At 54.9% G+C, this 13,604-nt stretch overlaps 1 protein-coding gene across 1 annotated transcript; it reads left to right on the top strand.

Annotated features, from left to right (window-relative positions):
- Nucleotides 1-2,206: 2,206 nt before the first annotated feature.
- Nucleotides 2,207-13,036, top strand: KCNK18 (potassium channel, two pore domain subfamily K, member 18). Its single transcript, XM_005879712.2, has 3 exons — nt 2,207-2,426; nt 5,285-5,413; nt 11,580-13,036. The coding sequence occupies exons 1-3, from the start codon at nt 2,207-2,209 to the stop codon at nt 12,359-12,361; spliced, it is 1,131 nt and encodes a 376-aa protein (XP_005879774.1). The 3' UTR covers nt 12,362-13,036.
- Nucleotides 13,037-13,604: the final 568 nt, after the last annotated feature.

Here is a 13,604-nt window from a genome sequence, read left to right as displayed (position 1 = left end):
TGTGTCTTTATGCTTAAAGTGTGTTTCTTGTTGATATCATCTAATTGGGTCTTGCTTTTTTTCCTCCATTCTCATCTACATTTAATTGGGATGTTTAAACCATATATATTTAATGTGGTTATTGTTATGGTTAGCTTTAAGCTTGTCATCTTAATATGTATTATTTGCCTCATCTGTTCTTTGTTTCCTCTTTTTATGCTTTATTTTGGATTGAGTATTTTATTATTCTTTTTATCTCTGTTGGCTTATTAGATACTGGTATAATGCTTTCATTATTTTAGTGGCTGATTTAGGATCCATAATCTACACCTTTAATGTATTACAGTCTACCTTCAAGTGATATATCACTTTACATGTAGTATAAGAACATCAAAAGAGTATATCTCCACACGCCCCCACCCCCTCCCGCCCACCCCCACTTGGCCTTGGCGCTATTATTGGCACACATTTTACTTTTGTCATACATTTAGGCGTTATAAATGTCAGTCACTTAGATCTTATAAATCCCCATAATATGCAATGTTATTATTTTGTTTGAACAGCCAATTATCTTTAAAGACATTCCTCAGTACACTACCCAATGCCCTAAGAGTTATGAATTTTTAGGCTTTTAAAATTTTTTTCAAGTTTGAGTGGTGAGAGCAGACACTGTTGCCAGCCCTAAGTGAAAACCAGGCATTATTCTCTGGAATCCTTTTGGACAGCTTCCTGGCCTTTGATAGTTTCCTCACGTGCATGGTGAATCAGTCCTCTGATGACGACTTTTTTATGGGAGGGAGGGAGGGAACCCTTTTTAGGCCTCCAGGGTTCTTGCTTTGGAGACGCTCTCTTCCTTCTTGTATTCTCTGTCCTAATAATTCTAACTGCACTGGTCTCCCCAGACTCTCAGCTCATTCTGCTCAACTCAGAGACTCCACACAGCTCCACCGCGAGGCCCCATCCCCGTGCCACCACCTGGAGACTGTCTGAAGGCAATGGCCTGGGCAACCCTAGGGTTCAGCTCTTTTGTTCTCCTCTCTGTCCTTTGTTGCCTGGTGTCCCAATTTTTTTTTAAAGCATTGCTTCACATTATGTCTTTCTTTCTAAAAGAAATGATATTCGTGTCTCTTCATCTTGACTGGACTATCTCCTGTCTTTGAGCTTATTACTTCTATCTTCTGTTGTGTCCAGTCTTCAGTTAAACCCATCCAGTAAGGCTTTTCTTTTTTAAATAGACGATTTTTAGAGCAGTTTTAGGAAAATTGAGCAGAAAGTACAGAGCGTTCCCATATACCTCCTGCCCTAACCACGCACGGCCTCCCCCACGATCAACATCCTGCCCCAGAATGTGCCCTGGCCTTGCTCGGTCACTCATCAGGAGCCTCCCCAGGCGAGGGCTTGAAGCTGAGGCAAAGCCTGAACGATGGAAAATTGGAGGCTGTCACAAAGCATGCTCCTCAAGGCTGCACTAAACCCTTTCATGAGAGGGGGTCTGAACGCGTACACCTCTTCACATCTGCCACCCCGGGCACGCTTTCCTCCTGGCGGAGCCTGGGCCAGGGGAGCAAGTCCAAGTGCACAAGCACATGTTGAGTGCCTGCTTACTTTGCTAACACCCGATTGGCTGGAGCGATCGTGTGGGCAGCCGAACATGAAGGCGCAAGGAAGTCTGCTCTGCCCACGCAGAGGGCATGGAAGGTGGGTATGCTACAGGGGAGTGAGGAATCTGGACCGATAATTTGATCCACAAAGAAGAAAGGTCCTTGATAAACTCCAGCCACACTAGTCACTATCAGTACTACCTGCTCACGGGACCAGGCGCCGCAGACAGCTCTCAGGAAGGACAGTCACTGGGCTAAAAACCAAAAGTCAGATTTGGTCCCTGGAAGTCAAAACTGCAGCCTCGAAAAGGGGCCAGGCCAGAGCACAAAGCAACCACCACGCCCTCCTCCCAGAGCCCCTGCCGGGCAGCTCCTGGGCCCACGGCTGCCCAGTGGATCAATAGTAATTGGGGGCGCTGGGGGCGAGTTACTCAGTTGAACTGACTGTAAGGAGTGCCGGCCGCTTCCTGAGTCCTGGGGAAAGCGCATGCACCATCCACTTAGCGCTGGAGCCTGGCCATTCCCGGGGCACTGCCGCCCCTCCTCCTCCTCCTCCTCCTCTCGGCGGGGCCTGGGCGATCCTGCCTCTTCCTCCCGTACCTCCTGTCCTGCAAGCTCCTGGGAGGATGGAGGCTGCAGGGCCGCCCCAGGCCAGGAGGTGCTGCCAGGAGGCCCTGGAGAAACTGCTCCCTCGCCTCTGCTTTCTCTGCTCCCTGGTGACCTACGCCATGCTGGGCGCCCTGCTCTTCTCAGCCATTGAGGGTGGCCGGGACCTGGGGGCGGGTGACCCAGAGTTTGATGATTTCTTGGAGCAGCTCTGTGGCCTCTTAAAATGCAACAGAACTGGTAGGTGGCTCACCGGGGCAGGGTGGGCCTTTTCTCTGTGGGTGGAGGCAGCCCCGGGGTGGGGAGAAGGCTCCCTTGCTGGAGGCTGGGGCTGGGACCCTCTGCATGGAGCCTCCCATTCCTGGGCGACCTTAGGCCAGTGGCTTCCTCTCCGAGCCTCAGTTTTCTCCTCTGTCAATAGGGAGAATAATGGCCTCTTAGGGTTGCCGTGGAGAATGTAGAAGAAGCACTGAGCACCCAGTAGCTGCTCTGGAAAGACCGCTCCCTTCCCGCTGCCTCAGCCCCAGCCCCACACAGGCCAGCAGGCTCTGGGGAGGGTGGGCTGCTAGAGATATGGAGGTTGGTGGGGGGAAGGGGTGACGAAGCCGGGGCTAGGAGTTCCTAAGCTGGTCCTCAGAACGATGCCTGCCCCACCCATGATTCCATTTACAGGGATTAGAAGTCAAGGAACAATTCAAATTGGGCACCAGATAGCAGCCTGCCCCCTACTCTCCTGATTTCTATTTCAAGCAGCCTTTTCTGTTGTTGGACTCAGGGGCAGGGGAGAGACTGTAGGAAGACCTTGGGGCCTGGTTCTAGTCCTCCTCGCCAGTCTCCCAGCTTGCTGTGTGGCCCCAGGCAGAGCCGCTGCCCTCTCTGGGTCTAGAGTGCTGGACAGAGGGGGGCCCACAATCCCAAGGACCCATGGGAAGCAGACGAGATGATAAACGAGATGGAAGGCACAAGGCACTGTGTCTGTGTCCCGATCGGGTTTCACTTGTATTTCACCACTGGTTTCCACTAGAGGCCGGTCCTCTGGGCTGGGGCTGACTAGAGGTTGGTTGCAGGGGCAGGGTCTCCCCTCTGTGGAGGGGCCTCCCCACCCCTCCTCTCTGCACCTGTACCAGACAGACACGCACCTGCTCAGCCAACTGGGAGGTGACTTCTGCCAGTGCTGCTGCTCGGACACCGAGCCATCGCCGGCTCTGGACTGTCAGCAAGGGCAGGGCTTTCCGCACCTGGCCATGACCGGCACCACCCAGGGGGCTTGTCTAAAATGCGCATGCCCAGCGCTTCCCCAAACTGACTTAATCATGACCTCTGGGGCCGGGCTGGAATCTTATTTTTTTAAATATTTTTTATTGATTTTAGAGAGAGGAAGGGAAAGGGAGAGGGAGAGAGAAACAGCGATGAGAGAGAAATATTGACCCGCTGCCTCCTGCACTTCCCTACTGGGGATGGAGCCCACAACCCAGGCATGTGCCCTGACCAGGAACTGAACCATGACCTCCTAGTTCATGGGCTGACACTCAAACACTAAGCCACACCAGCCGGGTGGAATCAAATGTTTCAGAAGTTTCCCAGGTGATTCTGATGCACGGAATGGTGTGGGAACACGGAGCTGGTCCAGACACATTTTGTACCGATTTTCAATGGAGGTTAAACTCCTCAGTACGGGCTAGCTAAGAGCAGACCCCATGCCAAACGCTCTCCATGCAATAGCACACTCAGTCCTTACACCACCCCCACGAGGTGGGCATGAATTGTCCCCTTTCTCAGATGAAGAAACTGAGGCACTGGGAGGTAAGCAGCTTGCCCAAGGTCGCACACTAGAAAATGGAGCCAGGGATTCAACCCCAGGCATTTGGGTTCCAGAGCCAGAGCTTCCCCTCCCCCATGTCCTACTGCCTCCCTGCTGGGGAAACTGAGGCTGAGAAGTAGGCTTCCTGTCCGCAGCTATAGGAACTGGTCAGGGTCAGAGCTGGGCCTGGAATGCAGGTGTCTGGACTCCCAGGCTGGTGCCCATTCAAGTGAGTAGTGACTTCCTGCTGTGGGCCAGGCTCTGTGGTATCCTCTTCCCACCACCCAGAGTCTGGCACGTGGCTTCTAGGGTCCCCCAAACCCACTGGCTGGCAGGCCAAAGGGACCATCAGAAAACCCCCTTGAAGAACCAGGGCTCCCCAACCTGCTTCAATATGTATATTGATTTCAGGGAGAGGGAGAGAGAGAGAAACATCAATGATGAGAGAGAATCATTGATCAGCCGCTTCCTGCACATCCCACACTGGGGATCGAGCCCACAACCTGGGCATGTGCCCTGACCAGGAATCGAACCGTGACCTTCTGTTTCATTGAGCCATGCCAGCCGGGCCCAAACCTGCTTTTGCCACGCATCCCAGACACCCTCAGGTGGCTGGTGCCCACAGATCCCAGTACAACCACCAAACTCCATCGGCTCAGTGACCTCTAGGAGACAGTGCAGGTTGCGGCCATAGCACAGCTTGCATTTCATAAAAGCCTTTTGCTTTCAATTTACAAGATCCCGTGACAGACAGGGCAGAAGTGTGTGTGCCCCTTTGCACAGTGGAAGACGGAGGCCTGGAGAGTCCAGAAAGCCCTCCACGGCTGCACAGCATCCCATGGCTGAGCTCGGGCGCGAGCCTGGGCTGCTCCCTGCAGGAACCCGAGCAGGACCTAACGGCAGAGACACTGACAAGCAGGGCCCCCAGAGCCAAGTGTTGGTGTTGATGGGGCCTCAAGGCTGGGTTGGAGGGGAGCAGCCAGCATGGCTCTGTGGTTGAGAGCCGACCTATGAACCAGGAGGTCACGGTTCGATTCGGGGCACATGCCCGGGTTGCAGGCTCGATCCCTGGTGGAGGGGCATGCAGGAGGCATCTGATCAATGATTCTCTCATCATTGATGCTTCTATCTCCCTCTCCCTTCCTCTCTTAAATCAATGAAAAAAATATATTTTAAAATGACAAGGGCGGGGGAGGTGGGGCGCTACTGGTCCCTGGGGAAGACTCCCCTTCACCTCGGGGGTCCCTGTCTTGGAGGGCGGAGCCCTCTGCCTCACTCTGGTCCTCTCTTTCTCGAGGGATGGAAGATAGGAAGATGGACCTCCGGCAGCTGCTGTCCAAGGTGAAGCCCCAGTGGTCAAGCAGGTCCACAGACTGGTCCTTCCTGAGCTCGCTCTTCTTCTGTTGCTCGGTGATCAGCACCGTGGGTAAGTTCAAGGGCAAGGCTGGGCCTGGTAGAAAGGCCTGGGGAGAGGGTGGGGCAGGGGATGCTGAGCACCCTTGGTGAGGATGCTGGGACGTTCAATTCATGTCGTGAGGAGGGCCTACCCTGTGCCAGGCCTCCTGCGCACGGGCGGGCACCGGTCCCAGCTCAGGACACAGCAGGCCCTGCCACTGCCCCACAAGGCGCCTTCATGGGAATTAGAGAAGAGCGCCCTTTCTCAGGTGGGTGCAGCCATGCCTGTCCGCAGCTATAGGAATAATCAGGTCAAGGTTAGGGTCGGAGCTGGGTCTAGACTGGGCGTAGCCCCCAGGGAGCAAGGTGTTGGGCTGGAATCCAGCCCCTTCTCGCCCCTCAGCTGAGTGCTCTTGTCCCAAACACCATCGGCTGGCAGCACCTGCCAGCCCAGCTCCTGGGCAGGACGGAGGAACTCGGGACAGCCCCACAGGTCAGCACGGGATGTGCTCAGGGCTTTGTGGGAGCGCCGACTTGGGGCAGCTGCCCCAGGCTTGAGGGAGGTCCAAGAGGCAGGACTGGAAGTTGCGGCTCCGGTGGCGCCTCCCAGTGGAGACACCCAGCACTGGGGCTCCCAGTGAGGGGCGGTGTGGGGAGGAGGGTTTCAGGATCACCAGCGCCCCCAGCTGGTTTCTTCCAGAAGGCTGACATGGCCAGGGTGATGTGTGACAATAACAGCAGATACCCCTGAGCACCCAGCAGGGCCTCATATGCGTTATCCTATTTCATTCTCAGGGCAACCCCATGAGGTAGATGCTGCTTCTGTCCCACTCGGCAGTGAGCTGGGAACACTGTGGGGACAACCGTTACAGGGAGCAGTGTCTACTATTTCATTCTCAGGGCAACCCCATGAGGTAGATGCTGTTTCTGTCCCACTCGGCAGTGAGCTGGGAACACTTTGTGGGGACAACCACTACAGGGAGCAGTGTCTATAAGGAAGATTCTGGAGATGAGCAAGGGGCTGAGAGTATGGGGTTTAGTTTGTTTTTAGTGTGTGTGTTTTTTTTCTCTCAAGAACTTCAGGGGATTGATCTAACTGATCTTATCATTTCTAAGCCTCGGCACTACTGACAATATGACGGTTGGACCAGATGACTCTTTGCTGTGAGGGTGCCCTGGGCACTGTGGGATGTTTAGCAGCGTCCCTGGCCCATATCCACCTCTACCTCTTCCTCCGCTGTACCCACCAGTTTCACCAACCAAAAGTGTCTCCAGGCTTTGACAAATGTCTTTGGGGGGCAAGACTGCCCCCCGTTGAGACCCACTGAGCTAATACAATGGTTACCAAGGTGCAGTCTCTGGACCAGTAAGTAGCACACGTATCACCCAAGAACGTGTTAGAAATTCAAGGTAATTCTCGGGCCCATCCTAGACCTTCTGAGTCAGAAACTAGGGCTGTGGGGCCCGGCAAAGTGTGTTTAACAAGTTCTCACGGCGATTCGGATGCATGCTAACGTGGGGAAGCATCGACCTGATGCCAGCCCTGGCTACACGTTAGAATCACCTGGCCATCTTCCACAAGCTCCACCCCTGGACCCTGCCCCACGCCAATCAAGTCAGAATCTCTAGGGACGGGCCCAGGCGTCAGCCTTTCTCAGAGCCCTTGGGTGATTCTAACGGGACTCCGGGCTGGGAACCACTGATGTGATGGAAATGCATTAGCTTCGTTTAAATCCCCAGGAAGCGATGCTATCACCCATGATGTAAGTCAATTAGGACATCGGGCCGTCCAGCAATGACAACTGGAAGAGGATGTTGGGGAAAGTTCTGCACTGCCCAGAATCGATAACGGTGTTTGAAGGCCCTGCTGGCATTGCCGCTGACGGCCCTGGGTCTCTGGGTCTCTGGGTCACCTGCCACGCACCTGGCCTTGATGCTGGGAAAGGGACACCTGACAGGTGTGAGGCTGGCCAACCCCCCGTCATTGCCAATTGGGTCAGCCCCCTTGGGTTAGAAAGTTAAGTGGACGAGCTATTAAATACTCCCAGCCTAAGTGGAGGGGACTGATCCTAGTGGAACATATAAATGCATTAGAAGAAATGATCTGATTTTCCATTATGCAGCTCAGCATTCGGTAAGTGGGGCAGTCAATACAGGCCCTTTGTCGGGGCTGGGCGCTCTCTGAGACTTGTTTCTGTGGTGTATTTTCTAAAGCATGGCATATATTCTGGGTTATAAACATGTCCCACCCAAGGCAGCCACAGACTTTACTTATAAGGTGCGAAGCCCCCCTTTGCCGAGGAGAGCAGGTTGGGTGTGTGTGTGTGGGGAGGGGAGTGGGTGAGATCTTAGGGAGAAGGGTACACACCCTTGTGGGCTGTCGGCTGTTTGACCCTGGCCAGGTCACCTGACTTCCCTGTTCCATGTCCATTAACTGTGGTAACAATGGTGGTTTTGTATTGCAAGGAATTTTGACTCCAAAAGGCACTTGACTCTATAAATCTCGTAAGAAATGAGCATTTTTTCCCTTTTAAAAGGAAAAAAAATCTGACCCTGGGTCTCCATACTTGCGGATGGGGAGTTTTAACTCCTGACTTTCCTCGGGGTGCCTGGGAACTGGGGGCTCTGTGCTGCCTGGAAAACAGAGGGGAGAGGCCTGTCGATGGGCCCCCATGGCTGCTGTTGACGTCCTTCTGGGCTGATGACTCTGTGGGTCCCCTGACACCCAGGGCCTGGGCTCGTCCGCCCGGGCGCCATGGCTGGGCCTCTCTGAGCTCCCTCCCCCTCCTCTCTCCTCCTCCCTGCTCGAGTCTCTCTCCCCGCTCCTCCATGGCCAGCGTCAACTGCCTCCTTTGCCCTGGCTGCACTGGTTTTAGCACCAGAAGTCCCATGTTCTGGGACACCCCTCAGTCCTGAGCAAACGGGGCAGTTGGCTATTCTATTCACGACCCACCTCTTTGGTTTTAGCACCAGAAGTCCCATGTTCTGGGACACCTCTCAGTCCTGAGCAAGCGGGGCAGTTGGCCATTCTACCCATGACCCACCTCTGTCGCCCGTCCTCCCTCTCCCTTAGACCCCACCCACCACGGTCTCCTCAGTGGTCCTGGGCTTTCACCAAGGCCTGGAGGGGAGGCTGTTCTGAGGCCACTTCTGCAACCCCTGTCCCTCAGGGGAGGGCGGGAGCTGCTGGAGTGGAGGCAGTGGGAACCCTCCCAGCAAGTCCTGCCACACGGAGCAAACCCGGGACCCGGTGGGAGGTGGAACCAATGCACTCCCCAGTCCTGAGCCCGGTGCACACACCTGGCCGCGTCCTGCTGGAATGAAGGAGAGCCGAGCTCCAAGCCAAGCTTTCCTCTCAACCAGGAGCCCCCAGAGGGCGTGACCGCTGCCTGTTCCTTGTATAGCCCCCAAGCTTGGGCACAAGAGCCTGGCATGTAGTAGGTGCTCCCATAAATGTGGAATCCAGGCTGGGTGCCTTTGTTTTAATTGCTCACCCAACAGCCTGCTCTTTTAAAAAAAATTTTTTTTTTATTGTTGTAAGTGTTACATATGTCCCCTCTTTTCCCTCATTGACCCCCTCCAGCCGGCCCCAGCCCCCAGCCCAGGCCACCACCCTATTGTCTGTGTCCATGGGTGATGCGTATATGCATTCAAGGTCTTGGGTTGATCTCTTTCCACTCTCCCCCGCCTTCCCTCCGAGAATCCCCACTCGATTCCATGCTTCCAAGTCTCTGGATCCACTCTGTTCATCAGTTTATTTTGTTAATTAGATTCCACATAGGAGTGAGGTCACGCAACAGCCTGCTCTTGTACATCTTGTCCTGGATCCCCATCTGGAACCCCATACCTGCTGAGTGGGGTATGGAATTCGATGCATATCTGTCTCCTCCACTAAACCAGAAGCTCAGAGGGGTGAGGTTCCATATTCACTCTGCTCACCGTGTGCCCGGCGCACGCAGTCAGCACTCCACGTGCGCACACGCTAGGAAGACACACACAGAGCGAGTCGCCCTGCCATCACACGGAGCCTCTGGAACCAGCCAGGGTGGCCTGGAATGCCCCGGAACAGGCACAGACTGCTGAGACCCACCGCGGGCCACGGCCCTCCCCCAGGACCCTGGCGCAGTGGGCAACTGATCATTCCCACAGGGCAGAGCCTGGCCCAGAGCTGGCCACAAGGAGCTGCAGCCCCGGAGGAGCTGGGGCTCAGCCAGCCTAGCAATTACCTTCACATTAATTTACATAATTGGGCTGTGTTTCCTGTATTAATCTTCCTTTAAGGCATCAAAAATTAAACACAGGCATTAAAGACGAAAGCGTTCCCTGTTTGTTGAGGTCACTGAGCTTGCCCATCCAGAAGGTCCAACTACCTGCACTGTGGGGTTTGGCGGCTCCCTCTCCTGCCCTGCTGTACACATGAGGGTGGGGGTGAGGGTGAGGGAAGGAGGGGGTCCCGGAGAGCATGGAGGCCTCAGCCCACCTGCCCCTTTGCTTGGATGACCTGTTCTCGCTGGTTGGAGGGTTCCGCCCCCTTGGTGCCCTGACCCAGTGGAGACTGGGCCCTGGCAGCCCTGGGGGTGTGACTCCCACCTCCCTCTCTATCACACGTACACTCTTGGCCACATTGCTTCATGTCTCCGACCTCAGTTTCCCCCTCTGTGAATGGTGATAACAACGCCCACCTATGAAGGTGGGCTGACGCCAGCCCAGTGACTGCTCAGTAGGCAGCTACGTTAGCTCCTGAGGGTGAGGACGCCAGCCTTCTCCAGTCACCCGCTATGTGTCAGGCACTGGCCCCATGTAGTCCTGCCTGCTAGTTGATAGACAACGCAGGGATAGTCGTCCTCATCCTATATAATAAAACCCTAATATGCAAATCGGCCGAACGGCGGAAAGACCAGTCACTATGATGCGCACTGACCATCAGGGGGCAGACGCTCAATGCCTCAGGAGCTGCCCCCTGGTGGTCAGTGCGCTCTCAGAAGCCGGGCTCACAGCTGGTGAGCACAGAGGAGGTGGCAGGAGCCTTTCCTGCCTCCACTGCAGGCGGGGGGTAAGGAGCGAGGGGTCCCGGACTTCGAGAGGGTGCAGGCCGGGCTGAGGGACCCCCCTCCAGTGCACGAAATTTCGTGCACCGAGCCTCTAGTTTACAGATAAGAAACCTTAAAATGTGAGCAGTCAAGTCACTTTCTAGTAAATGGCAGAGCTGGGATTCGAACTGAGATTGGTAAGATTCTAGATCAGCGGTTCTCAACCTGTGGGTCGCGACCCCTTTCACAGGGGTTGCCTAAGACCATCGGAAAACACATATATAATTACATATTGTTTTTGTGATTAATCACTATGCTTTAATTATGTTCAATTTATAACAATGAAAATACATCCTGCATATCAGATATTTACATTACGATTCATAACAGTAGCAAAATGACAGTTATGAAGTAGCAACGAAAATAATTTTATGGTTGGGGGTCACCACAACATGAGGAACTGTATTAAAGGGTCACGGCATTAGGAAGGTTGAGAATCACTGTTCTAGATGCTGGGATCCTAACCGCTTCCCCATCATTTGTGAACATGTCTAGTGCACTGAACCATGGTGCCTCTGAGGGCAGCAATTGCATTTTATTCACTTTCCAACTTCCTACTGTCCTGAATGCTATGCACACTGCTGTACACATCGAAGGCACATAATGATCACCTAATACACAGACACAAACAAACCAAGAGGCCCAGACCTTCCAGCGAGGACAAGAGTGGCTCCTTAAAAACCCAATGCCTTCATGGAGGAGGAAGGGGGTGGTGGGTATGATTGCAAGGCCATCCACGCCCCCTTACCTGTGCTCATCCTGTCCTTCTAGGTGAGCTGGTCCATCTCACGCAGACGCTCAGGAATGGCCAGGGCAGGATGAAAGGCGGTCAGCTCACTCCCAATCACGTGCTTGACCCCTGCCAAGGACACTTCAGGTCAATCATCTGGACATGACCTGCTCCGTCTCCTAAAGAGAGGCTGGGTGTCACCCCCTACTCACCCACAAAGCAGGCCTAACGTAGACAAGAGGATGAGTGTTTTAAGATGCATATTTGCAAACACATTGTGTCAAAGGTCACGCCAAGGAGGGGAAAGGGCAGAGGTCACTTTAACGCCTTTTGGGGCGGGGGGGCCAGGTGACCAGCCCGGCTGTGTCCTCTTGCAGGTTACAGCCACGTCTACCCCGTCACCAGGCTCGGCAAGTACCTGGTCATGCTCTACGCGCTCTTCGGCATCCCCCTGATGGTCCTGGTGCTCACGGACACGGGCGACATCCTAGCCACCATCCTGTCCAGGTCCTACAATCGGTTCCAAGGGCTCCTCCCGCTTCGCCCTCCGCTCTCCAAATGGTGCTCCCGACTGCTCTGCCGGAGAAGGCCTGCCGCCAAGCCCATGGACCCAACCATCCCCAGGATCATCATCAGCGCCCAGGAGCCCCCGGGCCCCAAACCCGGCATGTGTCCCTCCGCCCCCAGCAACAGCATGGAGCTGCTCGAGGGGCTCCTGGCGGGAGACACACAGAACACACTGCAACCGCCCCCGCGGGCTGTGCCCAGGAGTAACTCCTGCCCCGAGCTGGTGTCGGGGAGACTCTCCTACTCCGTCATCAGCAACCTGGACGAGGTGGGCCGGCAGGTGGAGCGACTGGACGTGCCGCTGCCCGTCATCGCCCTCCTGGTGTTCGCCTACATCTCCTGCGCAGCCGCCATCCTCCCCGCCTGGGAGCAGCACCTGGACTTCCAGGACGCCTTCTACTTCTGCTTCGTCACGCTGACCACCATCGGGTTTGGGGACACCGCCTTGGAACACCCCCACTTCTTCTTGTTTTTCTCCCTCTACATCATCGTCGGGATGGAGATCGTGTGCATCGCTTTCAAGCTGGTGCAGAACAGGCTGATTCGCATGTACAAACAGCTCATGATGCTCTTCGCCAAAGGGAAGTGTTAGGACCCCGCTGAGCCGGGAAGGCGCCGCCGTCCCCGACGTGGCACGTGTGGGCCGAGCTGGGTGGCTTGCCTGGTCTTTCGGGGCCGGTGTAGTTAAAGCGTGGCCCTGCGGCCTGTCATCTGAGACCGTGGGGCCCTGATTTTAGCCTCCAGGCCCTGCAGAAAGGGGGCCAGTGCCCTATGTAACAGGACAGTAGACAAAAAACGATCACCAGGCCCTAATGTCCAATTTATTTCCCTGTCTTCATTTTTTTATTTTTTATTTTAGAGGCTGCTTATTCACGCTGGGGACAGTGAAATATGAAATGACTGGGGAAATGAGCCCAGGCTGACCTGCTTTGGCTCACTAAGAAGTTAGAGAAATGGAGCCTGGGGGTTGCCCGGGATGAACTATATCACTGCCCATTGCTGCCCTGGTTGCAAGCCTTACGGGGTCTCTTAGAGCTTAGGAGATGCAGGTCTATGGGGGAAGGAGGGAGGGGGAAGGGGACAGGAAAGGCATGGGCATGCTCCCAGGAGGGAGAGTGTGTCCCCTGTCTCCCTTTTTTTTAAAAAAAAAACACCCATCACCTTATGTAGATGAAACCGCCTAACAGAAGTCACCAGTTTTCTTGCACCACGAGAAAAAAATAGCCTTTGTTCTTGCACGTTGTACTTTGTGCTGAATTAAACCTTCCTGAGCTGCTCCCCGTGTGCCCTTGATGCAACAGAGCCCGTCTGAGCAGCCTCTTTTCTTACGTGGCTGTGCGAATGCAGGCGAGACCAGCCGATTCCAGCCCGTGTAAAATACGCCCGTCCGCTGAGCGGCGCTGTCTCCCATGTTCACGGGGGCCTGGGAGAGTTCCTGATTGTCAGGGTCTGTGCAGACAGTGTTCTCACTCAGCGGGATGCGATTGGCACCTCCTGAACGAGTTGGCATGTGGAAGTGTTGATGCTTAAGCAAATGGCTGGGCACACAAGAGGTCTGGCACTCGTTGGCACTCACCCTGTGCCAATTCATGAATGAGCTGGCGCGTGAATGAGCTGGTCTGTGGGGCAGATGCTGTAGGTGGCCCTCCCAGCTGCCCTGGCACTCCGGCTCCCTTTGCCCGAGGACTTTCTCTGGCCCCTAAAGCTGGGCGTTCACAGGGCAGGTTAGAAGTGCCAAGGAGTCAGGGCTCTTGGGAGCAGCCCTCAGTCCATGACTGATGGCACCCAGCTTCTTGCCTCTCCCCTGGGGTAACCCTGGGTCATATTCAACGCTG

Source organism: Myotis brandtii, unplaced genomic scaffold (genome assembly GCF_000412655.1).
Source record: "Myotis brandtii unplaced genomic scaffold, ASM41265v1 scaffold604, whole genome shotgun sequence".
NCBI lineage: Eukaryota > Metazoa > Chordata > Mammalia > Chiroptera > Vespertilionidae > Myotis > Myotis brandtii.
Note: the sequence above shows the minus strand (reverse complement) of the source record. Positions and strands in the feature narration are given on the sequence as shown.